Source organism: Rhincodon typus, chromosome 2 (assembly GCF_021869965.1).
Source record: "Rhincodon typus isolate 14 chromosome 2, sRhiTyp1.1, whole genome shotgun sequence".
In the NCBI taxonomy this organism is placed as follows: Eukaryota; Metazoa; Chordata; class Chondrichthyes; order Orectolobiformes; family Rhincodontidae; genus Rhincodon; species Rhincodon typus.
In genome coordinates this window covers 119,056,218-119,083,404 of record NC_063333.1, presented here as the reverse complement: position 1 = coordinate 119,083,404, position 27,187 = coordinate 119,056,218, and the positions used below count along the sequence as shown (strand labels likewise).

Sequence of the window (27,187 nt, the reverse complement as noted above, 5' to 3'; positions counted from 1 at the left end):
TTAATTCTTGGACTCTGTCCTGATCATGCTGCACTATTCCATTTAATGTATATGTCAATTGGTTTCTTCTTTTTGCTGCTTAACCAAATTAGTTTCCACACGTCTATAATAAATTCTGGCTGCAACTTACTAGGCAACTAAACTTGAAAGTTTAGATTCTTTTGAATCCAGTTGCATTTCATTTCATTTTATCTTTCTTTCTTTCATTTTTTTTCAAAAATTCATTTATGGGCTGTAGGTTTTGCTGGCTGTCCAGCATTTATTTCCCGTCCCTAGTTGCCCTTGAGAAGATTGCAGTAGGCTGCCACCTTGAACTGCTGCAATCCATGTTCTGTAGGTTGACCCACAATGCCATTGAGTGGGGAATTCCAGAATTTTGACCCAGCAACAGTGACGAAAAAGTGATTATATTTCCAAGTTCAGGTTGGTGAGTAGTTTGGAGGGGAACTTGCTCGTATTGGTGTTCCCATATATCTGCTGCTCTTGTCCTCCGGATAGAAGTAATTGTGGGTTTGCAAGATGCTATCTAAGGATGTTTTGAGTTTCTTCAGTGCACCTTGTACATAGTACACACTGCTGCTACTGAGTGTCAGTGGTGGAAGGAGTGGCTGTTCATGGATGTAGTGCCAATCAAGCAGGCTGCTTTGTCCTGGATAGTGTCAAGCTTCTTGAGTATTGTTGGATCCGTGCTCATCCGGGCAAGTAGGGAGTATTTTAACACCCTCCTGACTTGTGCCTTGTAGATTGTAGACAGGCTTTAGGGAGTCAGAAGGTGAGTTACTTGCTGCAGTACTGCAAACCTCTGACCTGCTCTTGAAGCCACTGTATTTATATGGCGAGTCCAGTTGAGTTTCTGGTCAATGGTAACTTAAAGGATGTTTATTTGGGGGATTCAGTTATGCTAACATCATTGATTGTGAAGGGATGGATAGTCGATTGTTTGTCTTTCATTAGAGATTGTCACTCCCTGGCATCTGCATGGTGCAAATGTTACTTGCCACTTGAAGATATCCAAGCTTGGGCTGACAAGATCTTGTTGCAGTGAACGTGGACTGCTTCAATATTGGAGGAGTTACAAATGGTGCTGAACGTTGCACAATCATTGGGGAACATGTCCACTTCTGAACTTATGATGGAGGAAAGGGCATTGAAGCAGCTGAAGATGATTGGGCCTAGAGCACTACCCTGAGGAACTTCTGCAGAGTTGTCTTGAAGCCAAGATGAAAGACTTCCAACAACCACAACCATCTTCATATGTACCAGGTATGACTCCAACCAGTGGAGAGTTTTCCCTTGACATTCATTAATTCCATTTTTGCTAAGGCTCCTTGATACCACACTTGCTTGAATGCAATCTTGCTGTAAAGGCCTGTCACTCGGCTAACCTCTGGAATTCAACTCTTTAAAACCTTGGTTGAAACATGGACTAATGAGGTCGGGAGCTGAGTGTCCCTGGCAGAACCAAACTGGGCATTAGTGAACAGGTTATTGCTGAGCAAGTGCTGCTTGATAGCACTGATGGGGCAGTGATTGGTCAAGCTGGATTTGTCTTGCCTGTTGTGTACAGGACGTATGTTGGCAATTTTCCACATTTTTGTATAGATGCCAACATTATAGCTGGACTTGGCATGGGGAGAGGCAAGTTCTGGAGCTCAGGTCTTCAGTACAGAATTGCCAGAATGTTGTCAGGGCTCATAACTTTTGTAGTATCCAGTGCTTCCTGCTGTTCCACAATATCACATGGAGTGAATCAAATCGGCTGAAGACTAGTATCCGCAATGTTGGAGACCACTGGAGGAGGCTGAGGTGGATTGTCCATTGGTGCTTCTGGCTGAAGATTGTTGTGAATGCTTCAAGGTTATCTTTTGCACTGATGTGTTAGGCTCTTTTTGACATGAGGATGGAGACATTTGTGGATCTTCCTCCCCAGTGATTTATTTTCATTGTTCTTGACTGGATGTGGCAGGACTGGAGAGCTTAAATCTGATTCATTTTTGAGTTTCAATCTGATCCATTTTTTTCCACACCGTCAGCTGCAAGCCCAGCCTAGCATCTGTGTGTTTTGGACCTGATCAGCTTGTTCAGTAGTGCTGCTGCTGAACCGCTGTTGATGCTGGACATTGACATCTCTCACCACGGAGTATTTTTGCCCACTTGCCACCTTTGGTGCTTCCTCCAAATGTTGTTGTTCAACGTGGAGGAGGATTGATTCATCAGCCAAGGGAGCATCGTATGTGGTAATCAGCAGGAGGTTTCCTTGCCCATGTTTAATCTGAAGACATGAGGATTCTCAGGGCAACTCCTTTCTGCGATAATCAGTCTCCTGGATATAATCTACCTGGATCGTGTGCTGGCCATGTCAGGATAATGTTCTGACTACTTTATATTTTTAACTGGTGAAATTAATTATTTTCAGGTAGTGCCAGTTGAAGAGCTGTTCCATTTTTTAAAATTGCTCAAAGCTCTTCGTAATTGGATCAAAACGTAATGAAAAATAATTAAGTTAAAATGTCCATAGCTCGATGCAGTTTTGTAAAGCTCTAGAATACAAATGCAACAGAGCAAACTATGACTGGCCCTGAGAAGTAAAGAAAAAAATCGAAAATCTGTTCATTTGTTTTTTTCTCTTCTAGCCACCCAAGAAAGCGTCTAAAAAAGAGAAATCAACATCAAAAGCTGTTCCTAAAGGCAAGAAGGGACAAAATACTAAAGCAACAAATGTGAAGAAAGCTGACAGCAGTACTGCAAAGAAAACTCCAGCTCCTGCCAAGAAGGGTAATTATCTAATACCGACTGTAGCAAACAATACATTAATGAACAAAGGATGCTGTAATTTTGGGATGTTGGTTGAGAGGGGAAAAGTGGTTTCCTGGAAAAAAGATCTTCATTGTTTAAGAAATGTCCTTTAAGTCACTCCAGTGTTACTGAGGCATAGTTTGCAGCTTCTAAAACCAAAACAACAATCTCAGTTTTCCTAATATCAACCCCTGCTTTTCTTGCTTCCACCTGCTGCCTCTCTCCCCTCTCCCGACCCAAATACATGAGAGAGGAAGGCAACAGTCTCATGTTTTCCTTTAAAACTGAAAATTTGAATGCACACAAGTAGCTCACTGTACCAGAATGTTTTGGCAAATATTTTTACAGTGTTGTTCTCATTGAAGTGAAAAGGGGTTCATTTTGTAAACAATGGAAAACATTCTATTCTGCATCAATATTGCATCAGTTTTATGTAGGTTAAGATATAGAATGAAACTTCTGTGTGACCCCGTTCCCTCGCCTGACTTTAGCACAGTCCTCTTCTATATTAGTGAATTTTCCACAATTCTTTTCACTCCTTGTGACTTAAATTCAGTTGCTGATCTAGTGAGCAGTATTGAATTGAAACTACCCTGTATGCCTATAACTGGCAGGAAGAAACTTTGCTGTCCTTCGTGCTTTGCTGAAATTTGAACCCAGATCTCGTAAATAAAAGGATAGTATTCAACTTGCTGCACCACCTAGTTCCCGTTTAATATAATTTTGTTCCCTAGACATGGGCAGTGGCGTTAAAAAGGTGGCTTCGATTGGGAGGCTAGCTGAGAGTAAGTAAATCTTTTTAAATATATCATTTTACATGCAGACTAAAATTATGTGGTGGGGAGAGTTTTGTTTTTAGTGTAGGAGAAATATGCTGTAAACCATTTCATGGAGTTTTCCTGTCAAAGAGTAAAAAAGACAGATCTAGGATGTCATATTATATACATCAAGCTGTAAGCAATAATGCTTCCAGAAACTTTTCCTTTCGATAAAGAATAAACGGTACTGGGAAAACATCACGTATTTAATCAATATCCATTCAAATTAACATCCATTTAATTTTGTAATGTGGCAGAAACTGATTCTGGTGTAGACATACTGAGCCAAGTAGCCTCTCCCTGTGCCATAGACTTCATGATTCTGTCATTTAGTTTAAATTTGAATGCTTACCAATAACCAGGATCTTCACTGACAGTGTGAATGTAACCTTCCATTAAGATTCCTTGCCAGAAATTAAAAGCTGTTGATGTATGGTGTCACATCACTTAGGATTTTGCCACAAGTTATCTTGTCACCCCGGTCATGAGAAACTAGTCATTTTGTAGGTTTAGTCTTGTCTGTTTCCATTTTATAACATTTAAGAAATGTTTGTTGCAACCAGGTGACTAGTATTCTTGTTTTTAGCCTGATATAAGAAATAATTTCCTGCTGTTACAATTTTCAGGATTACTGTCTCCAATCTACCTATCATATCAATCAGATATAAGGCCATCTCTGATCACTTCCTTGTTTCATTCATCATTTCCTCCCACTTCCATGTCCCAATCATATTTAATGAGAAGTAAGAGTAACTGCCCTTGAATAGCAAGGCAGCACTTGACTGTGTGTGTCATCAAGGAGCTAAGTAAAATTGAAGTCAGTGAAAATCAGCAAAAATCTTTTCATTGATCAGAGCCAATCACTTCAGCCAAAGAACTCTGCTGTGGAGTTCCTTAGTGTTGAGTCCCAGCCCAGTCACCTTCAGTTGTTTTGTCAGTCACCTTCCAGTTCTCCATCAGGTGAAGAGTAGAACTGTTTGCTTTTGCAAGTGAACGATACCATTTGTGACTCATCCAGTGCTGAAGAATTCCATGTCCATATGCAATAACATTTTGACTTGGGCTGATTAAGTGCCAGGCAATGTTATGTCATTTGTATGCTATGAATAACCATCTTCAATAAAACAGAATCTAATCATCAACCCTGTATATTCAACCAAACTTGACCTGCCAAATAAATACTGTGGCTACAAATTCAAGTCAGAGACTAGGAGCTCTGCTACCAGTAACTCGTTACCTCATCTCCAGTGCCTTTTTTTAAAATTCGTCTATGGGATGAGGGCATCACTGGCTAGGCCAGCATTTATCGCCCTACTCTAATTGCCCAGAGAGTAGTTAAGAGTCAACCACACTGCTGTAGGTCTGGACGTGAAGGCTAGACTAGGTGAGGGTGGCAGATCTCCTTCCCCCAAAGGACATTAGTGAACCAGATGGGTTGTTCACCATCTACAAAACACAAGTCAGGAGTGTTCTGGAATACCTATGGAATATCTACTTAACTGGATAGTGCAGCTCCAGCAACACTTGAAGTTTGACACCATCTAGGACAAAACAGCCAGCTTGATTGGCACACAATCCACTACCTTCAACATTCCCTCCCTCCACCAGTGGTGCAAAGTGGGAGCAATAGGTTTCATCCACAAGATGCACTGTGTCAACTCATCAAGCCTCCTTTGATTAGTTCGTCACAGTTCTGGAGCACCCCTCCAAACAGCACTATGGGTGTCCCTATGTCTTGTGGACTGCTGAGGGTGAAGGTGGCCACCACTTCAAGGACAAATGAAAAGGGTAGCAAATGCTGACTCTGGCTGTATTGTCAAATTTCAAATGTCACTTTGTAAAAATACCCAAATTCAGAGACAGCGGCACTTTCAAAATCTTCTCAGTTTGTCATAACATTTCTGCAGCTACTGATTTACACAACCATACACAACCCCATTTCCTATCATATCTCCCATAATGCCATTCCAACATATTTTCCCCACCTCCTGTTCCCTCAGCACTATTTCCACAACCCTTCCTAGTACCCTTGTTAGCTGATGATGTTGCTTGTATCCTTTGAATTCTGCTGTCATTGTCTCTACCCTCACAAATTAGCCCTTCACCCTATTTTCCTCGTAGACTGTCACCTAAATTCCATTTTCCCTTTCTTTTGCAAAGTGATGTTCAAAGGTTTGTTTCCTCCCTAAATCAGTGACCATCTTCCCCAGGTCTCCATGTATTAATCATCCCAATCAGATTTCCACTCCTGCCACAGTACTGAAACTCAGCTTTATAAACAGAGATGATACCTTATGTGATAGTGATAAAAGTAAACCATCTCTTCTTGTTCCTCTTGACTTTTCTTCAGACTTTGACATTTGACTGTACCATTCATCAAGTGTGTCTACTGTTAATAGCTGGCTGGGATTTCTCTTGCCTGTTTGTTCTTGATGGTCTGATTGTGTTCAGAGTATCATTTGTGATGGCTTTTCTGATTGTTCCTGTGCAGATATCTTTTGTGCTGTCACCTGTTTCTTATCTAAATGCTGCCCTCTGGCAACATGATCTGAAATCAGAATGTTTGTATCATGTATGCATTGGTGACACCCAGTTCTATCCTACCCCCACTAAATTATCAGACTGCTGACTTAACGTCCAATACTAATTGAGCTGAAATTTAATACAATCTAAATATTGGAAAGACTAAAACCATTGTTTTGGTTCCTGTTGCAAGCACTAGTCCCTCACTGACTCCACCCCCTCCTTGTTAACTGTGGAAACCTTTCTGTTTGTAACTTTGTCAGAATCAATCTTTGAGCTTCTGACTGTATGTTTGTGCCATTACTAAATCCAAGTATTTCCATTTTCATAACACCTGACCTTGTCTCTGTCTCCACATATCTGCTGAAACCCTCATTCGTGACTTTGTTGCTTTTAGTTTTGAGTATTCCAACACTACTGGCTGACTTTCCATATTCTGCCCTACATGAACTTGAACTTGTCCGAAACACACTCACCCATGTACAAACACTCTCCCAAGTTCCAGTCTCTGTACTTGCTGATCTGTACAGCTGCTGGTCAAGTAACATCTTAATTTTAAAACTCTTCAACCTTGTTTTCAAATTCTGCCATGGTTTTACTGTCCCTGCCTCTTTCTTCCAAACCCACAATTTTAATGTGTTTATTTAATTCTGGCTGTTAAGCACCATTTGTTGTTTCACCATTCACTTCACTTCCGTTGTATCAACTCTGAACTCTGAACTTCTTTCGTTTCCTCTTTTAAGACATCCTACTTCTGGTTACCTAATTTTTTTTGTGTGTACTGGCACAATGCTTTGTTTATGAAGCTTCTGTGGAGCACCATGGGACATTAAAGGCGCTCTGTAAATAGCTTGTTGTGAATTCTACTGAAAATGAAGTATCTGGCTTCTTCTTGGTAAAAAAAAAAATTGTTTTAAAATTTGAAATAATATTTTTAAAAATCTTAGAGTACTGTGATGTCAACGATATGGTGTTGAATAAATGCTAATTCCAGAGGAAAATCGTTCTTGTTAACAATTGATCAGCAATGTTTTTGGATGTATAAGGAGGAATGGAGGTTAGATAGACCTCACGTTTAGGGTAAAAGTTCGGCACAACATTGTGGGCCGAAGGGCCTGTACTGTGCTGTACTGTTCTATGTTCTATGTCTTGCTCTCCAGTGTTGCTGATGTGAATTCTTCATTTAACTACTGTGCTGTTACACTTTGATAAATATTAGTGACTGATATTTCTCCCCTCAGCATAGGCTGGAAAAGAATGTATTAATCTGTGACTGTCCATAGATGTAAGCCGTAATGTGCAAAGAAACAGGTCAATTCAGAAACAAGAGAACTGTTACTGAACTGACCTGAATTTTTTTTCAGTGGTAAGCTAAGCAATGGCATTGCAAGTCTCATTTATAACTGTTTAATGTTGAATTCCAAAAAATTAAAATGGAGGCAAGAAATCATTACCAAAAAGACAAAAATACAAAAATTATTTTAATTGAGACCATTCTTTTCTGTGGCCTCCTCTTGGAATTCCAAATGGCAGGAATCTGTGCCTGTGACTCATGCTGGTGTATATGACTATCAGAGTCCTGATGAAGGGTCCCGACCTGAAACGTTGACTTTCCTGCTCCTCTGCTGCCTGACCTGCTGTGTTCCTCCAGCTCTACACTGTATCGACTATTATTTTTTTACACCTGGAATGGTTTGTATTTGGTCATAACTCTGGAATTGACTGAATCTTCACTTTAAAAGTACATCCTTTTTTCTACATTGATCAACTATGAAGTCTTACACCTTATGTAACCTTTTCTTTCCCAACCATGTCCACTTCCTGAGAAGTCAACTTGAGCTTCTAAAACCAAGCTAAATTGAGCAATGACAGCTGGGAAATGTTTGTAAAGTGTATCATATTTGAACAGTTTAACAAAAAATGGTCTAAAATGGTGTACAATTGCATTCAGCATTTTGTTTATTTTGCAACATTTGCATCTTGTCATTGTTTCCCAGAAAGTGATTCTGAAGATAGTTCAGATGATGAACCTCTGATTAAGAAACTTAAAAAACCACCTACAGATGAGGAATTGAAGGAAACAGTCATGAAATTATTGGTTGATGCAAACTTGGAAGAAGTCACAATGAAACAAATCTGCAAAAAGGTGAATTATGTTTTTTCTTTAAACTTAACTGGAATCTGAGGCAATGGTTCTTTTATATTAACAAGCTCAGTACTGAAGAAGAGAGAACTTGGGCTTTTAGTCTATTTAAATGATTAAGCATTTAGAAGTCTTAAAAACTGCAAGAGTCAATTAATTGTCAAATTTTGGTAATGGTGAAATTATATTTAAACGAGCTGCAATTTCTTGATCACTAGATGTTTAAACATGGAAATACATACATTGCTGTCAGCAATTTTTCTCTCACACCCAACTGTGACATGTTGAAGTCTCTGTAGATGAAATCTCCTAAATTTGTACTATTGGTCTTTCTGTAAAAACCCTTGGTGGCGGAGGGGGCAAGTTGCAACTTGTTTAATGAGATGCAGCCAAGTTTTTTTTTAAACTGGCATAAAGCATATTTGATGTGACATCCACCTTGGTCCTATGAATATGATATAATCTTTATAATGCCTTTTTTTTTAACCTGGTTTACTGCTTGGTCTGCTTGATGACATGAGAGTTGCTGGATCTCCTTGAGGTGATGGTGGAGTGAAATAGTCAGGAATAGTAAAATCTACAATCTAAAAGTCCTTGTAGGCAATGTGTTTCAAAGTTACCTGTGAGTGTAACCATTTTGCCACTGACTGCAAAGTCCAATACAGAGAGAATTGGTCAAGAATTGAAGATTTTGTTTTGCAGTAGCTTTTTCTTAATGCAAAAACCAGAAGAAAAAGAATATGAATTCAGCAACACAAATATCTAGTTGTGCAAAGAAATGATAACTCCTGCAAGATTTAGTCTGGTGATATCTTTACAGATAACATTAGATGGCATTCAGTTGTATAGATTTTAATGGAATACAACTAATTTTAAAATTATTTTCACGTTGTACCATATGTGGCATGTTTGAACTACTTTGTCATGATACAACATAACCTGATTTTTAAAATGATAAGTCAGATATTACGGAATGTTCAGCATAAATTATTGAACTCCATCCATTCTCACTGCTTCTAGCATGTTTGACATCTAACCAGTGTAGGCATTTCCATTGTATTCAATTCTTGTACTTTCCAGTTCTAAATCATCTCTATACAAAATCATTCTTAAATATGATACATGCAAAGGAACCCAAGAGTAAAAAGTATAGATTTTCAGCATTTGATGTATTGGGTGAGTCATGAATTTAAAAGTCATTTCTATTTTGAGTCATTTCAGAAATGCACATTCGCATTCCTAGTCAGTTTTTATAGCATGGAAAGGAGCCCTTTGGTCCGTCTTGTCTGGGCTGGTCATCAAACTTATACCTATTCTAATTCCATTTTCTAACATTTGACCTGTAGCCTTGTACACTATGGTGTTACAAGTGACAAAACTGCTTGTTTTGGGGATTAAATGGTCAAAGGCAAGACTTAAATATTTGGCCACTGATGAAAGACCTTAATCTGTGAAAGACCTTAAGATCACTAGACCTTAACTTTGTTGCAAGTAAGCTTAAGATAGATGCTCATTTCTTATTGTTTGTCTCAATTCTCTGTTGTGGGACGGTGTACCCTGTTACTAATTGTATGGGATACTAAATGAACAAACTTGAATTGCTTTCTGGTAACCATAGGTTTTACAGTTTCCCCAAATAAGAAACTGGATTTATGATGATTGGAAGTAACCTGATATTGAAGCGTCATCCGTTCTTGCCGGTGTACTGTTTGCTTCATAGTTCATGTAGGTGAGGGTGTCCGTATCCTGTACGCTCACTTGTTGAAGTAGGGGACTGTGGATTAATGTGAATGGGGTAGATGGTCACATCAGCAAATCAGCAATGAGCTCAGTTTAGTGCTTGTTCATTGGCAGTTCGTATATACAGATATTTTTATACTTTGAAATGTGCTGAATGGCATCATTGTCCCTCTTAGGTTATTCATTCACACAGAATCCCTACAGTGTGGAAACAGGCCCTTCAGCCCAACAAGTCCACACAGACCGTTGGAGCATCCCACCCAGACCTCTTATAACCCACCTAAGCTACACATCCCTGAACACTACGGGCAATTTAGCATGGCCAATCCACCTAACCTGCACATGTTTGGACTGTGGGAGGAAACCGGAGTACCCCGAGGAAACCCACGCAGACACAGAGAGATGTGCAAACTCCACACTGTCGCCCAAGGGTGGAATTGAACCCAGGCCCCTGGTGCTGTGAGGCAGCAATGCTAACCACTGAGCCATTGTGCTGCCCCAAATCATAGGTTTAAGGTGAGGCAGTGGAAACCCATGCAGACACAAGGAGAATGTGCAAACTCCACACAGACAGTCACCCAAGGCTAGAATCAAACAGAGGAACCTGCCACTGTGTTATAGGCCTTTGTTTTTATAGACAAAATTTTATTTGTTTTCAGCACTGATATTTCTAATGTACTGTTCTTTAGCACTTAAAGTGAATTTTCTGTTTTATTTAGGTATTTGCCAGCTATCCAGATTATGACCTCTCTGACAAAAAAGATTTCGTCAAGAACACTGTGAAAGAGGTATGTATTCAGTTCTCTAAATCTAGTATTTACTCTTTATTTAATGAATCTGCGATTTAATGTTGCATTGATAAGTGAAAATTTGTGATTGAAACTAACTGGGCATTGGGGTAGATTCCAGTTAATGATTTCAAAAGGAAATTGGATGTGCGCTTGAAAGAAATAAACCTACATGGCTACAAGGATTTAGAGGGTGTGGGGCTAACAGGATTGATAGACCAAAAATGACCCTGACACTATAATTGCCTGATTTCAGGCTAAAGGCTAGGAACAATTTTTAATGTGATTTGGGATAAATTTCAGTATAAAAGGGCAATTTAAGAAAATGCATCTATGTAAAAATGGTAAGCTTATTGAGAATACTTGCCTCTCCTGACTTGTTTAAGCGGTCATGAATGTGTATGTGTACTTTTTAATGTCCGTTTATAAATCAGATCAATATACCACAAATTTTGCTTGTAGCTATAAGACGTAAGAGCAGAAGTAGACCATTGAGTCCATTGGGTCTGCTCCACAATTCAGTGAGATTGTGTCTGGTCTGACCATTCTCAACTCCACTTTCCTGTCTTTTTGGCAATAACTTTTGATTTCCTCAGCCATTTAAAAATCTGCCTATCTCAACCTTGACCATACTTAATGACCCAGGCTTAACTTCCCTCTGTAGCTAAGAAGTTCACAGATTCACAACCCTCGGGAGAAATTCCTTCTCAGCTGTCTTTAATGTGCGACCTCTTATTCTAAGATTGTCCTGTGGTGCTAGACTTGCAAGTACGGGGAAAAAGCATTTCTGCGTCTACCCTGTCAAAACCCCTAAAAATCTTGCATGCTTAGGTAAGGTCACCTCTCTTGTATATTTGAATGAGTACAGACACAAACTAGTCAATGTCTTCTCTTAAAACAATCCCTCCATAACTGATATCAGCTAGTGAAGTTTGTCTAAACTGGGCCAAAGACCATGCATCTTTCCTTAGATAAGGGACCTGCAATGGTACATTCTGAAAGGCTTATCAAAGGCAATTACCATTGTAATTATACACATGGACATTTATAGTGGTGAACCTTGATAAGAAACATGCACATGTTGCAGTTTAGAGGTCTTTGAGGGATTACCTGGACTCTAACCTGATGCTAAGGATTACTCACTAATTGTAGAACCCATTCAGTCTTCATTCAATTAAATTTCATATGGCATAGTTGAAAATTACCCAGTGGTTAGGTGTGGCATAAATATAAGTTCCATTCATTTTTTACATCCATGTGTAGCAGCAGAGGTTACTTGTAAGGAGCAAGCCCGTCTCCTACCTGAATTTCTGTTTTGCCGAAAGATAAGACCATAAGACATAGGAGCAGAAATTAGGCCATTCGGCCGGAGTCTGTTCCACCATTCAATCATGGCTGATACGTTCCTCAACCCCATTCTCCTGCTTTCTTTCCATAACCCTTGATCCCCTTGATAATCAAGAACCTATCTATCTCAGTCTGAAATGTACTCAATGACCTGGCCTCCACAGCCTTCTGCGGCAGTGAATTCCGTAGATTCACTACTCTGGCTGAAGAAGTTTCTCCTTATCTCCATTCTAAAAGGTCTTCCCTTTACTCTAAGGATGTGCCCTCAGGTCCTAGTCTCTCCTACCAATGGAAGCATCTTCCCAACATCCACTCTGTCCGGGCCACTCAGTATTCTGTAAGTTTCAATTAGATCCCCCCTCATCTTTCTAAACTCCAATGAGTATAGTCCCAGAGTCCTCAAATGTTTCTCAAATGTTAAGCTTTCCGTTCCTGGGACCATTCTCGTGAACCTCCTCTGAACCCACTCCAGGGCCAGTACGTCCTTCCTGAGATATGGGGCCCAAAACTGCGCACAGTGTTGTCCCAGAGACCAACTGATTGCCTGGCCATTAAAAACTGGTGTCTTTAGCTGAGCAAGAAGACAATTTAAGGGGAAGTGAGTAGAAAGCATTTGATAAGGTTCCACATGGTAGGCTCATTCAGAAAGTAAGGAGGCATGGGATTCAGGGAAATTTGGCTGTCCAATAGAAGACAGAGGGTGAAAGTAGATGGAAAGTATTCAGTCTGGAGCTCAGTGACCAGTGGTGTTCTGCAGGGTTCTGTTCTGGGACCTCTGCTGTTTGTGATCTTCATAAAGGACTTGGATGAGGAAGTGGAAGGGTGGGTTAGTAAGTTTACTGATGACCCGAAGGTTGGTGGAGTTGTGGACAGCGTGGTGGGCTGTTGAAGGTTGCAACGGGACATTGACAGGATGCAGAGTTGGGCAAAGAAGTGGCAGATGGAATTCAACCCAAAAAAGTGTGAAGTGATTTATTTTGGAAGGTCGAATTTGAATGCAGAATACAGGGTTAACGGCAGGATTCTCGGCAGCATGGAGCAACAGAGGGATCTTGGGGTCCATGTCCATAGATCCCTCAAAGTCACTACCCAAGTTGGTAGGGTTGTAAAGAAGGCATATGGTGTGTTGGCTTTCATTGGCAGGGGAATTGAGTTTAAGAGCTGTGAGGTTATGCTGCAGCTCTATAAAACTGGTTAGATCACACTTGGAATAGTGTTCAGTTCTGGTCACCTCATCATAGGAAGGATGTGGAAGCTTTAGAGAGGGTTCAGAGGAGATTTACCTGGATGCTGCCTGGACTGGAGGGCAGGTCTTATGAGGACAGGTTGAGGGAGCTAGGGCTCTTTTAATTGGAGTGAAGAAGGATGAGAGGTGAATAAGATGATGAGAGGCATAGATAGAGTGGATACCCGGAGACTTTTTCCCAGGGTGGAAATGACTATTACAAGGGGGCATAATTTTAAGGTGATTGGAGGAAGGTATAGGGGAGATGTCAGAGGTAGGCTCTTCACACAGAGAGTGGTGGGCATTGGAATGCACTGCCGGCAGTGGTAGTGGAGTCGTATCCTTTAGAGACTTTTAAGCGACTCTTGGATAGCACGTGGGGGATAGTAAAATGTAGGGTAGATTGATCTTAGTAGGATAATAAGTCAGCACAACATTGTAGGCCGGAGGGCCTGTACTGTGCTGTACAGTTCTATGTTCTTCTATTCCAGCAGTGATCTTGTTAGTGCACTTTATGGTTTTATCAAAAGCTGTCTACCTCTATACTCCTCCTCTTTGAAGATGAGCATTCCATTTGCCTTTCCTATTACCCGCTGAACCTGGAGGCTAGCTTCTTTGATTCATGGATTGCGGCTCCCAAATCCCATTATTTTGTAGCTTTTGCCAGTCTTCCTCTATTTAAATGATATTCAGGTCCTCTGTTCTTCCTGGCAAAGTGTATAACTTCACACTTCCCCACATTGTATTCCATTTGCTAAATTTTTGTCCACTAGCTTAGCCTGTCTGTGTACTTGTGCTGACTGTCATCCTCACCAGTTGCATGGTTCACCGGCCACTGTTTTGTCTCCTTTCCTTTCTTAACAAAGATGTTACATTCGCAGTTTTCCAATCCTCAGGGACTTTTCCAGAATCTAAGGATTCCTGGAAAATTACAACCAGTGCATCCACTATCTGTTTCCTTTCAATGTCTTTGATGCATCCCATCAGGTCCAAGGGTCTCATTTGTCTTTTAACCTCATTAGTTTCCCTTGCACTTATTCCTGTAGTGATATTTCTATTTATTTCTCCTCCTCTTCCTCTTCTTGCCCCTTGACTATTTAGTAATTTTGGGAAGCTGTTAGTATCTTCTACGGTGAAGACTGATGGAAGGTGTTGCTTCAACTCCTTTGCCATTTCCTAGATTCCCATTACTTCCTCAGCCTCCTTCTCTAAGGGGCTCATATTCACTTTGACTTTCTTTTCATTATAATGAAAGAAACTTGTTCTCTTTTTTTAAAATTTAAACTTTTCCAATTCCCTGGCTTGCTACTAATCTTTGCCACATTGTCAGTTTTGTTTTCAATCTAATGGCTATCCTTAACCTCCCTGATTAACCATCAATGACTTAGCCCCTTCCTCACTAAAAATATGCCTTTACTGTGATCCATTAACATTTCTTCTTTAACGTCTGCCAACGTCCCTCAACTGCCTCTTCAGCTACACTCCTTTCCCTGTCCACTCCAGCCAGGCCCTGATTCCTTTGTACTTGCCTGTATTTAAGCGTAATACTGTTGTTTCCAACCCAAATTCTTCAATGTTATGATCACTATTTCAAGGGAATCTTTGCCTATGATATTAATATACCTGCTGCATTACACGTCACCAGATCTAAAATAGCCTGATCTCTGGTTGGATGCACAAAATATTGTTCTTGGAAGCTTTCCCGAATGTAGTCCGAATTCTTCTCGTGGCTTCCTTTTGTCAATTTGATTTTCAACAAATGACGATTCAAGTCACTTGTGCCTTTGTTATGTGCCCTCGTTATCTCCTGATTTTTTTCTATCCCACTGTACAACTACTATTTGGGGGCCTACAGACAACTGCTAGTGTCTTCTTTCTTTTTAACCCCCATCCATATGGATTCTACATCTTCTGCCACAAGACGGTTTCTTGTGATCATACATATTCTGTTTCATACCAACAATGCTACCGCACCACCCTTTCCTTCCTACTATCCTTCTGGAAAGTCATGTACCCTTGAATATTTAGGTCCCAGCTTTGATCTCCTTGTAATCATGGCTGTAAGATCATACTGTTCACCCACATTGTGCAGTCAATCCATCTATTTTCTTTTTGAATAAAGAGCCCCCTTTATTTTATCCCTTTTGTTGCTGTTTTTTTGTTTGCATATTTGGTTCCTTCCTGTCACACTCTGGCTATCATTATCGAAACAGCTACCCTATCCTCTTGCTTTGTAAGCTTACTTTTCCCCTTTGTCAAATCAACACTACTCCCCCAATTAAAGCCTTGGTAAATCTAATAACTAAGACATTGGCGTCAGTACCCTAGCCCCAGGACAAAAACCTATCTGGGTCAGTGAATATGTACTTGTTGTGGTTGGAGTAAATATTAAAAGCTATTAACTTGGCCAACTGAGCAATAATGGAGCAAAGCAGTTTTAAAATTGGAGAATGGCATTTAGCACTCTTATCTTCCTCGCTGTACTTCTGTCAATCACATTTTGCATTTTATAATAATTGCTTTTCAGAGTTCTCTGCTTTTGGAGGCATCACTTGTTTCAATTAACTTGAGGTGAATGCTATAAATCTGTTTGTTATGAACTATATCAAGGGTTAGTTCTTTGACTTTCCCCCCTTTACTAAAACCAGGAATGGAATTAACCAATGAAAAATAACTAAGTGAACTTAGTATTCCTTGAGTCAACAACACTGATCTTCATGTTGGCTGTTGGACTAATTTTCAGAAGCATGCTCCAAATTATGTAGTAATGCCTATCATAGGTAGAAAATAGCTGAGAAGAATCACCTTCCTCCCTCTAGTTTTAAGGTACCTAAGAGGAACTACTACACATCTTCACATTCTCTGCCATCAGTCAGATCTGTAACCTTAACAGGTAGGAGTTGCAGTCAGTGAAAAGGCCGAAAGAAAGTAAGACTTGGTGCAGTGATGATTATAAACTTGAGTTGATGTTTGTTGTGTATTCCACAATTTTAAATATATTCATGATTAGCCCATTAGTAAATAGTATGTTTATTTTTTTCAGTTGATTTCGTGATGAAACTCCTCCTAGTTCAAGTGTTAAGAACGCACCATTACCATGTTCCTATGGATTGAGAAGCGGGATTGTTAAGCACCAGCACAAAGAGAAGAGAATGTATTTCTTTGTAAACCAGTGAGATTTATGTTGAATCTGTCTCATGTCAATGTAAATTGAACATCTTTCAACTAATTGCTATAGATCTGACTTTTAAGACTTGAATTTTATGTTACTTTACTAGCTTTTTTAAATGTTTGAAAGTGTACATTTGAATCTAGAGCTGTGAATAAAATTACCTAGTACATTCATTGCTTAGAGGTTAAGCAGGTCTTGTTTTTCACCAGCTAGAATCCAGCTAAATGAATTGGGAAAAAAATATTTTAGCCTGTTCTGTAGCTTTAAGTTGCCACACATTTGCATGTGCTCTGTTCAGTTTAATTTTTACCTTTGTTTTTGTATTTAAACATCTTCAGTGTAAGGCTACGGTTTTAATCTTGTCAGGGGGAGGTTTTATTGGCGATGCAGTATGTATACTTCTGTAAGTTACGTTCTTATATTGTAGAACTTATTGAAGATTGTTAAACAATTTCTGCCCCAATTCCCCAAGAGTAAATAAAACTTTGTACACAAAAGAAAAGGCAGTTCATGTTTTAATTTTACTTGAGCACCTTTTGATGAACAAATGACATTTCAAAATCATTAATGCTTTACAGAAAGTAATCTTTCTAATGGAAAAAGCAGAACATCCATCTTGCAAGCCCATTTAAAATGATGAGAAACAAATGCTCAAAACAGGAACTGAGTTGCATTAACTAACAATTAAATGTTATCACAATACAAAGGTATTCCTGATGGAATTTTTGTTCTGTCTACTCTGGGATTTAAGCACCAAATGAACTAACCAATCAGTTTACTTAAATCTCAAATCAAATTTTAGTATTGAAACTGGTAGACCAGATGTTACAGTTGTACCTTTTGTCCTTATAAGGTGGACACTGATATTCTGCTATGTCATGATATGCAATTTACATTGAAAACCAGATGCAGAAATAACTAGTACAACATAGAACATAAATATCACTTAACAGGCATTCGCAGTAGATTGGTATCTTGAGTATTACTGATCCCTGACTTGAAGTGGTTGTGAAAAACTCATTGGCAGAGTAAACAGCATTTTTTTGGTACTTATGCAACTGGCTTGAATTTTGCAACAAATTAGATACATTTCACCATATTAGTATCATTTCAGTCGAGTATAATTGACTAGTAGAATAGGAGGACAGCTGTTAAGAGTGAAATACCTGAGCTCTTAGTAATGGAGTTTGAGACTAATTTAGTCCACTTGCTTGGTAAATAAAACTATCTTACTGATCTTGCATAACTCATTGTTCAACAGAATCTGACTCCATACTATTTATTTGTTGGTTGCAGACAGGTGATCGGATTATGAACTAAATATTTACATCAAGTTATATACAGGATTTTAAAAAATTACAGGTCCAGAAAATCCTGTATTTTACCACATATAAAATCAAAGATGCAGGAGCTTTGTCCTTGTTCAAGTAGGATGATTATCCTTGCATTTCCCATTCTATACACTTTACAATAGAATAAATAGCCCAGGTTAACAGAGTAGAAAAGGCAGTCAGTCAGTCTTGCTGCACAAATCACAGGAGCTTTATTAAATGAAAGAAATTATTCATTTATCATTCTAATGAAGTCTGCCTCAAATTTCAGCTTTTCAAATAGGGTGGAGACTAGATTATAGTTTACCTCAGTCTGACATTGTGACTTGTTCCAGAGATGCTACTTCTGTCTCAGGTGCATTATGCTACTGCTCAGCAATTTCAAAGCAACAGGATTTGTCCCAGCAGGTTAAGTGGGTGCTTTAAGTGTTAGAAACCCTTCCCGGAAGAAACCAGCTTTAGTTTAGTAAACGAAGTGTAAAGGAGTACAGTTTATATTTTATCTTAAAATAGTATTCTTCATTGTTTGCTGGATGACTGATTTTTAATTGCTGGAATTCAGACGGCCAAAATTGAATGTTTCCTTAACTAGCCATTTCCACTCTCCCTGGTCAGCTTTTGCAACAACTATTTTAACATATTAGAATCAAAAGATGCTAATTGTACAAAACACAAACTGCATAGTTCAAATCCTGTGAAGTAACTGGTGACTCTTGTCAAGTACAACCACTTGTTAACATTGTGAACCCTGCTCAGTAACTTTATCAAATAAATTAGTGTGAAGGAGGCTTTGCTCACACCATCTATAAATGGAACTGGAGTATTCCATTGGTATGGTTTTCCCTGTCTTCATGTGAGGTTTTGCCACTTGTTGACAGTTTGAAAGTAATATTCATTTTGTACATAATATTGCTCAAACACCAGCTTTGCAAAGAATTTCTCCGTGATCTTTAAAATTTGAGACCTGCATAGGAATCAGCAATAATTTTAGAAGTGCAGAATCTCTACTATGTACACCTTTCTTCTTGTGGCTTAAGTTATAAATTACAAAGTCATCTTTTACAATGTAGCAATTTTACTTGCTTCTCTGACTCCACTCAGGTAGGCCCCAGTAACAGTTTGCGGGAAGTGTCGATTAGTTGCCTGTATAAAAAGAAGAAATGCATTTTTAAACTTGAGTGAAATGGACAAAAATGTTCTGGAGTATTGCTTGTTAAACAACTTGATTTCACTAATGTGCAGCAACTGTTCTCAACCTATACAGCTGCTGGTCTATGCAAAAGCCTGGTTATTTTAAAAGCTAAAAGCAATATTACAAATTGGAACTGCAAACCAGATCCATCTAAAATGTAATTATTAGGTTTCATTTTCCCATCTTTCTTTTGTTTCAAATCAAATTTTTGTACTAATGTCAGGTGCTGACCGAGCTACCTTATGCTGAACAACCTTCCAGTATTTTCAAAGATATTTTTAGGACGCAGTTTTTTTTGATCATAATACTTGGGTCTGTAGCTTTCATAGTTTGCTGTTAAGACCATACCTGCTTTGCACAAATTGAAGTATATAAGAGATTTTACTTCACAACGTTTAGATAGTATCTTTCAAGCAAGTCAATTTACTGTTAGATGTGAAAACAAGTGACAAATCCACAATCAAATATGCCAGTCTCATTAGTGGTAGGAGTGACCAACAGTCCTGGTTAAGAATTCCCATGATCTGTTGTTTGTTTGCACTACATTGGTGCTAAATGGGAAATTCAGAACTGACCTACACAGTTTCCTCCTAAGCTCAGTGACTAGACAGCCATCAACATGTCACATTGACTTCCAAGTCAGTGCCATGCATGGACATCTGCACTGAAAAATTAGTATAGTACACAAGGCACGGACAGCCAGAATTGTATTTAAAATACATGCAATCCTGAACAATGAGTGATTCAACAACTAGCTGGAGGATCCACAAAATATCCTGACGTACACCTTCTCAAAGGCAACAAATGCTGGCCAGCCCACAAGTGAATTTAAAAAGAAAAATCCAATTTTGGAGAAAATTACTAAGATCCAGAGGTGGTGCTAAGGATGTTCACTGACGTCAAGACAGCATTTAATCAAGTGTTCAATCAAAATGAGCAGAATCAAGGGACCAACACTTGTTTGAGTGATAACTGGCAGAAAGGAAATTGGCTGTAGTCATTCATGGACCCCAATCACCTTGTCCTTTACTGCACAAATTCCTGTGTCATCAGCTCAACCATCTTAAACTGCTTCTTTTTTTGATAAGGTCAAATGGAAATTTTCATGAATGATTACTGTATTGAGTATCATTCATGACGACTGAAGTAATCTGTGCCTCCATACAGACTTGAGCCGACAAATGACAAATCAAATATCACTATACAGAAGCTAACTACTTCCCTGTTATATTCACCTATCTAGACCAGCCACATCATGGCCATAAGAGCAGAAGCAGGAAATAACTTTGACTTCTACTTAAGACACAAGTCAGGAATCTGATGGAATACTCACCACTTGGCAAGATGAGTGTAGCTCTAAACAGAGTTCAGCAGCACTTAGAAGAAAGCAGCCTGCTTGATTCTCACCTCATCCACCACCTTAAAAACTTTCAACTCCTCTGCTACTGCACACATTGAGGCAATGTGCACTGGTAGGTATACTGCAGCAACTTAAAAAGCCTCCTTCAACAATACCTTCCAAATCCATGACTACTTCCATCAAAAAGGACTGGGCACCAAGCACACGGTAATAACACTTGCAACTAATATATATATATAAACATACACCATCCTGACTTAGGACTACATCACTACATATTTCTTCACTACTGCTGGCTCAAAAATCCAAAACTGTACACCCAACAGCACTGTAATGCAACTACAACACATGAATTGCAGCAGTTAAAGTAGGTTGCTTGTCACCATTTTCTTGGGCAATTTGAGATCAGCAACCAATGCAGACCTTTCCAGTGACACAATCTCAAGGTGAATTAAAATAGCTAGGATTAAAATTAATTGTAAATACAGGCAGTGGTTAAAACAGGATGTCAATAAAACAGAGAAAATTAATTGCTTGTAAAAGAAAATTATTTCTCATTGTATAAATACAACTGACTACAAACATTAGAAAATAACCATGACAACATGGGAATAAGTCATAAAATTATGATTTTACATCATTGTTAATTTACAAAAAAAAAAAACTTTCCAAGTAGAGCTGGTTGTCTTATACATATTTTAGTGAAAGTGCTGCAGAATCATACCATTACTACTGGCAGATGAAGCTGAAACAGTCAGGTTTGCACAGTCAGACTAATTTACAATTAATGTGTGTCAATTTAGTTGTGATAGATACATGGCATTAAAATTAATCCATGCATTTATTAGTCAAGTACCAGCTAGGGAACAACTTACACATCATATAAATGCCGTAAGTGTACCAAGTCCATAGACTACAACATTTTTTAAATTTAGCATTTGGCTAACCTTCAATGTTTGAAAACTGACACCTTCCACATAGTTGACTGAAGTACTCATGTACTGAGGATTTGAAAGCTCTATGTAAATGCATTTTTTGTTCTTTAGATTTAGTAATTCCTTCACAAGCACCTTAGAACAAATAGGAATACACAAGAAAATATTTTTTAAAAAAAACTATGTTCAAAAAATTGGCAATTGCATTTTGAATGACCGGCTTACCTCCCCAGCAAAAAACACTTTTCCTTGTATATCTTCAGCGATTATATCATAAGCCTCACCACTTCCCCCTGCCTTTATAAAGCTGTAAGCCATCTGTGCCCATGGGTCCTTGCTCCAGTGTGTAACAAAATATCTGACTGGATCTGGAACTTCCTGTAATGATATTAAGTGCTAAGATATTAAATAGGTTGAGAGGCTCAAATGCTCAAAATAGAAAGCACTGAAGTACCTCTTTATGTAGCTCCTGCAATTATAAATTAAAAATTTACTCGTCATTAAAAGAATTGAATGCAAGTTAATGAAGCCTTTTGTTAATTAACAATTGGAGATTTAACATATTTAAAATGTAATAATACCCATAACTAAAAAGCAGTCCAAAGGTTCTTGGAGTAGATCTGTAGCTCGGGTTGTGGATGTTGTGGTTGGTTGTCTCGCCAACATTTCATTCCTCTGCTGGGTAACGTGATCAGTGCAGCCTCCAATGAAGCGCTGTTGTGTTTTCCCGCCTGGTATTTAAACTCCGGGGTCCATAGGATTTGATTACCTCATTTCTGGTTTTCCCTCGCAGTGGTGGTCTAGTTCTGTGCTTGTTGATGGCCTTATTGGTGGCGAACGAGGCCTTTAAGAATTCCCGTGCTTGTCTCTATTTGAGAGAAGAAACAGAGACAAGCATGAGAATTCCTAGTGGCCTGGTTCTCCACCAAGAAGGCCATCAACAAACACACAGAATTAGACCTTATACATACACGACTGCGAGAGTAAACCGGAAATGAGGTAATCAAATCCAACAGACCCCAAAGTTTAAATACTAGGCAGGAAAACACACCAGCATTTCATCGGAGGCTGCACTGATGTTACCCAGCAGGGTAATGAAACGTCTGTGAACAAACGAACCAGCTCAGCAAGCAAAGCAACCACAGCATAGCAGTCCAAAGTTTGGCTGTAAGCATTCAACTGCATTGTGACAATTTCTTGTCACTAACCTGTCCTACACCAGATATCCTGATGAAATATGAGCAAGTCAACAAATTTTACTTTCAATATAGCTCCAACATTGGTAAAGATGACTCATTCCAATAGTCTGAATTAGACATTAAAACACAAGTCTGGTAATATAGTTTTGATGTGATCAACAGACCCTCAGAACATAATTAATTATTTCATGAAAATACATTATTTGCCATGAAGTCTTTTCATTCTTTGCAAATTGGGCTCAAAATCAATCAGATTATACAAAAGTAAGAACAGGTTTAAATGATGTTTAAAATCCCAACGTGTCTTTACATGACTGTTAGACAATTTGATACCACTATGAATCGCCTAGGGATATTTTATCATGTTAAAAGTAGCTACGCATGTGCAATTTGTTCTCAAGTCACCTTACTTTGGAGATTTTGTATAATTCAACCTGTCCAGATGCGTTATGACACACCTCTCAAGCAGGTGGGACTTGAATTCAGGCTTCTGGCTTAGAGATGGGGACACTACCACTGCAACACAAGAGCCCATCATCTTTCTTTGGAGGGTTACTTTGTACAGCTGGTAAGTATTCTTGCCAAAGGCAGACAGAGATTGAGTATTAAAGGTCATCTGATGAGTGACACTAGTATAAAAGTGATAAAGTGCTTGGTTATTTTAGGTCCTGCTTACATCAATGTCATTTCTCAAGGAAAGTGCCAAAGTTGAAAACTTACCAAAAAGTAGAGATCATTCTTGCAAGACCTTCTCAACCCAAAGAGAATCTAACCATTACCCTTTGAAATTCAATGGATTATCATTGCTGAATTCCCCCCATCAACATCCAGGGGTTACCACTGGCCAGAAACCAAACAGGAAGAGACATGTAAACATTGTGTTTAAAAGAGCAGGTTAGAGTCTAGGAATCCTGCAATGGATAATTCACCTAACTAATGTCCTTTCAGGAAGGAAACTGACATCCTTACCTGGCCTACATGTAACTCCAAATCCTCAGCAATATGGTTGACTCATAACTGCCCTCTGGGCAATTAGGGATGGGCAATAAATGCTGGCCTAGCCAGCGATGCCCTCATCCTGTGAATGAATAATAAAAAAAACTCCAATGCCTGTCCACCATCCATAAAAGGCACAAATCAGGAGCGTGACTGGAATACTCCCCACTTGTCTGGATGAGTGCAGCTCCAACAATACAAGGCGCTTGACACCATCCAGGACAAAGCAGTCATTCAACTGGCACTGTATCCACAAATGTTCATCCCTCCACTGACGTTCAGAAACATTATCTACAAGATGCATTGCAGATATTCACCAAGGCTCCTTAGACAGCATCTTCCAAACTCAATAACTACCATTTAGAAGCACAAGAACAAGAACAGCATATACCTGGGGACACTACCACCTATATATTCCCTTCAAGCCATTCACCATCCTGACTTGGAATTCATCAACACTCCTGCAGTACCACTGGGTCAAAATCCAAGAAATCCCTCCTTAACAGATTCATGGGAATACCTATACCAAATGGACCAAGGCTGTCCAAAGCAGCAGTTCATGAGCACCTTTTTCAAGGCTAATAGGAATGGGTAATAAACGCGAACCTAACTAATGACGATCATTCTCCAAATGAATGTGGATTTTTTTCATTCAATCACCTCAGCACACTGGTGCTCTGTGTACAATTTTGGTGTCCTTACCTAAGGGATAATATTCTTGCCATACAGGGGTTCACGACTGGGCTCCCCGACTTACATACGCTCATGCTCATGCTTATGAACATGATCCCATAGAGAAGTATGTTAGTAATCATTTTAAAGGATCTGACCTGTGAAGATTTTTTTTTTTTATACACAAGAATGGTTATAATATATTGTCCGGCATGGTGTTCCGACTTGTGTACAAATTAATTTGTGAAGTGAGTCAAAAATGGAACCCCTTCACAACCTGGAGAAAGCCTGTACATTAATTCATGAGGTAAGATAATCTTCTGAGAGGGCTTGACAGAGTAGATTTTGAGAGCTTATTTCTCTAAGTCGACTGTTTATTGTAGATGCTGAACTTTTTTTTCCTTTTCCTATATTTTTTACATTGTTGACTGAATGAGAAATTAAACTTTTAAAAACCAGAGGATTACTGGAAGACTGATGCATGTTTTAAAAGCAAGTAACTTAACACTCATTGCAATGATAGTTTTCGCAGCTGCATATTGAGCAATGGTTAAAAAGTGTAATTGCAGACAAACTGGGTCTAAGGTGTTGTGTACAGGTGGAGCTTTTGATGGTACAAGTAGCTGATTGGTCTGTAGACAAGTGACCAGTTATCGATCACAAAGGCCTTCTGCTGCCAATAACAATGTGATTAGTTCTCAGGTAGCTTAATAGCTTGGAGCTGTGAACAAGAAACACAGAAGTCATCAAATCTCCTGTAGCTCAGAAGCTCGCTCCATTCTCTGCAATAAAAACCACTTTAAGCCTGAAGAAAACCAGTTTACTTTTACTTCAATTGATGTAAGTTGTGACTTCAAATTGATAAGTCAGAGGCCCTCCATAAGTGAACTAGCCACCCTGTGCATCTTGCAAACCAGCAACAGTATTTGGGAGAAGGATGACTGTGGAGCAGAATTTTGACCAGCACAACAAATCATAAGAATCATCCAAGCAATCCTTGTGAACAGGAACCAGATTTCCCCTCGGTCTATAACACCCTTTTTTCTCCCTGTATGTGTGTGCACATTTAAGTAGAAATTTATAAGGGGATGAGTTTTCATTAGTAGAATTGTAGGTCAAAAGTTCATAATTGTTTACCTGTAGGTAAAATCTAGTTACTTGTCACAAATAATACATTTTTTAAAACGTACAGGGCTGTCAACCTGGGTCTGAAAGCCAGGTAAATTCAGGAATCTTTAGAAAGTATGCACACAGTCTTTAGTTTTTATGACAACTCCAGGGATAGTAGGGATCAATTTCCAGCATGCCACCCCAGTGAGATGTAATACTATAACTATAGATCACATTCTCAGGAGTAGAATAGGATTTTGTCCATTCAGGACTGAATTGAGGAGAACTTTCTTTACTCAGAGTTGCCAATATTTGGAATTTTGACATAAAAAAGCTCATTATTACTAAATGATAGAATTTTGGACACTAATGCAATCAAGGAGATAGGGTGGAAAATGGAGTGGATGCAGAAGAGTTATGATTTTACTGAATGGTAACATTGGTACAATGGGCTGTATGATCCACTCCAACTCCTATTTTCTTTGTTCTCATCTACAAGAACTTCTGGATATAAAGAAAATTTAAAGCAAACAACATCCAGTGAAATTAATAAATCATACAAACCTACCATTTTTGAATGTATCAACACAAATAGGCCTTCAAAATATTTAATTATGGTAGCCTTGCTCCCCCTTTTCATCCAAACACAAGCATGATATTTAGGTTTAATTGCTGACTGTGCCATTTTTGCTTTTGGGAGATGTTATTACTTGCAATACTGTTATTTACCCAGACAGTTGCTTGAATACATCTAGGTATCGATATCTAGTCACAAAAATTTAGATTGATCTCTTGTAAGGAAAAGCATTTTGAAAAACATTTCATTTTCTTTAATAGTATTTTAATGTTGCATTTTATTACCTCTTCTTTAAAAAGTTCTCGGAGGACACTCATACATAATTCTGCCACTTGCTGTTCTTGCATATCCTGAATGACAGCCACTGCATCTCCACTGATCACAGACATCAGAACGCAATGCTCACCCTGCAGGTTTCAAAACATGTAGAAATGGTATGAATGTAGGCCATGTAAAAGTAACCCATGACCTGTTGACAAAGGACAAAACAAAATCAAATTTTCTATGAGGACTGTACACTAAAAGGTTTTATGCAATTATATCAATGGATAGATTTTTTTATTTTTTAAAATGGCCTAATTCACATGCAAGAATCCTTAACTCTTAAGCTCAACAAATATGACCATCTGCATAGAAAAGTCCATATGCAATAACCAGCTCAGAGATGTTTCATTTAAATTCTACAAATTTCGCTTATGATGATTTCGATATTGGAGGTGCAATTCAAGCAAGTTTAGCTCATTTTGTACAAATGATTTCTTCCTTAAGCTCCAACGATTCTTATGCTGCTTATATAGTCCACCTCCTAATTGGCTATCAGTTCACATCAAAGCTCCTTCTAAATTGAGCACCCTACTTTAACTATATACCAGCCCATCAAGTGCTGCTCATTTGATTATTAATGCTGCATTTATGGTACATACAGAGTATTCTGCTAATCCTGGTCAATGCAGCCAACCAGGCTATATGGCAACAGCATAAATGATCAGCACCTCACCCAATGAGGGAACAGAAAGATAGCAAGTAATGTCTGGGAAAAGATGGTTATTTATTTGACGTTATTTCAGCAGAGATGCAAGGATTTTCAAAAATCAGCTGTGTTTCAGACAGGTGGCAAGTGGAAAGGCTGAGGAGGGATGCAAAAACTTAGGAGTGACGGCAAGTTAAAAAAAGGTAGGAACTGGTAAGCAAGATGACATACTAAGTTATTGCTGAGAAGAGAAATACATTGCCAACATATCTCCTCTTGCATTCATCAGCATA

The 27,187-nt window shown here is 38.9% G+C and overlaps 2 protein-coding genes across 4 annotated transcripts in view; one reads left to right on the top strand and one right to left on the bottom strand.

The window, feature by feature from the left end:
- dek (DEK proto-oncogene) overlaps positions 1–17,049 on the top strand; it is a 36,658-nt gene extending 19,609 nt beyond the window's left edge. The window contains exons 8-12 of one of the 2 annotated variants that reach the window (XM_048606687.1): positions 2,634–2,775; positions 3,531–3,581; positions 8,135–8,283; positions 10,740–10,808; positions 16,424–17,049. In XM_048606687.1, the coding sequence (XP_048462644.1) occupies positions 2,634–2,775; positions 3,531–3,581; positions 8,135–8,283; positions 10,740–10,808; positions 16,424–16,435 (423 nt within the window). In that variant the 3' untranslated portion in view covers positions 16,436–17,049. The remainder of the gene's footprint in view (positions 1–2,633; positions 2,776–3,530; positions 3,582–8,134; positions 8,284–10,739; positions 10,809–16,423) is intronic. The other variant, XM_020509916.2, reaches the window with a different exon arrangement.
- Positions 17,050–17,055: 6 nt separating this feature from the next.
- Positions 17,056–27,187, bottom strand: part of LOC109910684 (lysine-specific histone demethylase 1B) — a 59,271-nt gene continuing 49,139 nt past the window's right edge. The window contains exons 11-14 of one of the 2 annotated variants that reach the window (XM_048606668.1): positions 26,209–26,331; positions 21,596–21,748; positions 21,383–21,505; positions 17,056–19,026 (exon numbers count right to left, since the gene is read on the bottom strand). In XM_048606668.1, the coding sequence (XP_048462625.1) occupies positions 18,943–19,026; positions 21,383–21,505; positions 21,596–21,748; positions 26,209–26,331 (483 nt within the window). In that variant the 3' untranslated portion in view covers positions 17,056–18,942. The remainder of the gene's footprint in view (positions 19,027–21,382; positions 21,506–21,595; positions 21,749–26,208; positions 26,332–27,187) is intronic. The other variant, XM_020509914.2, reaches the window with a different exon arrangement.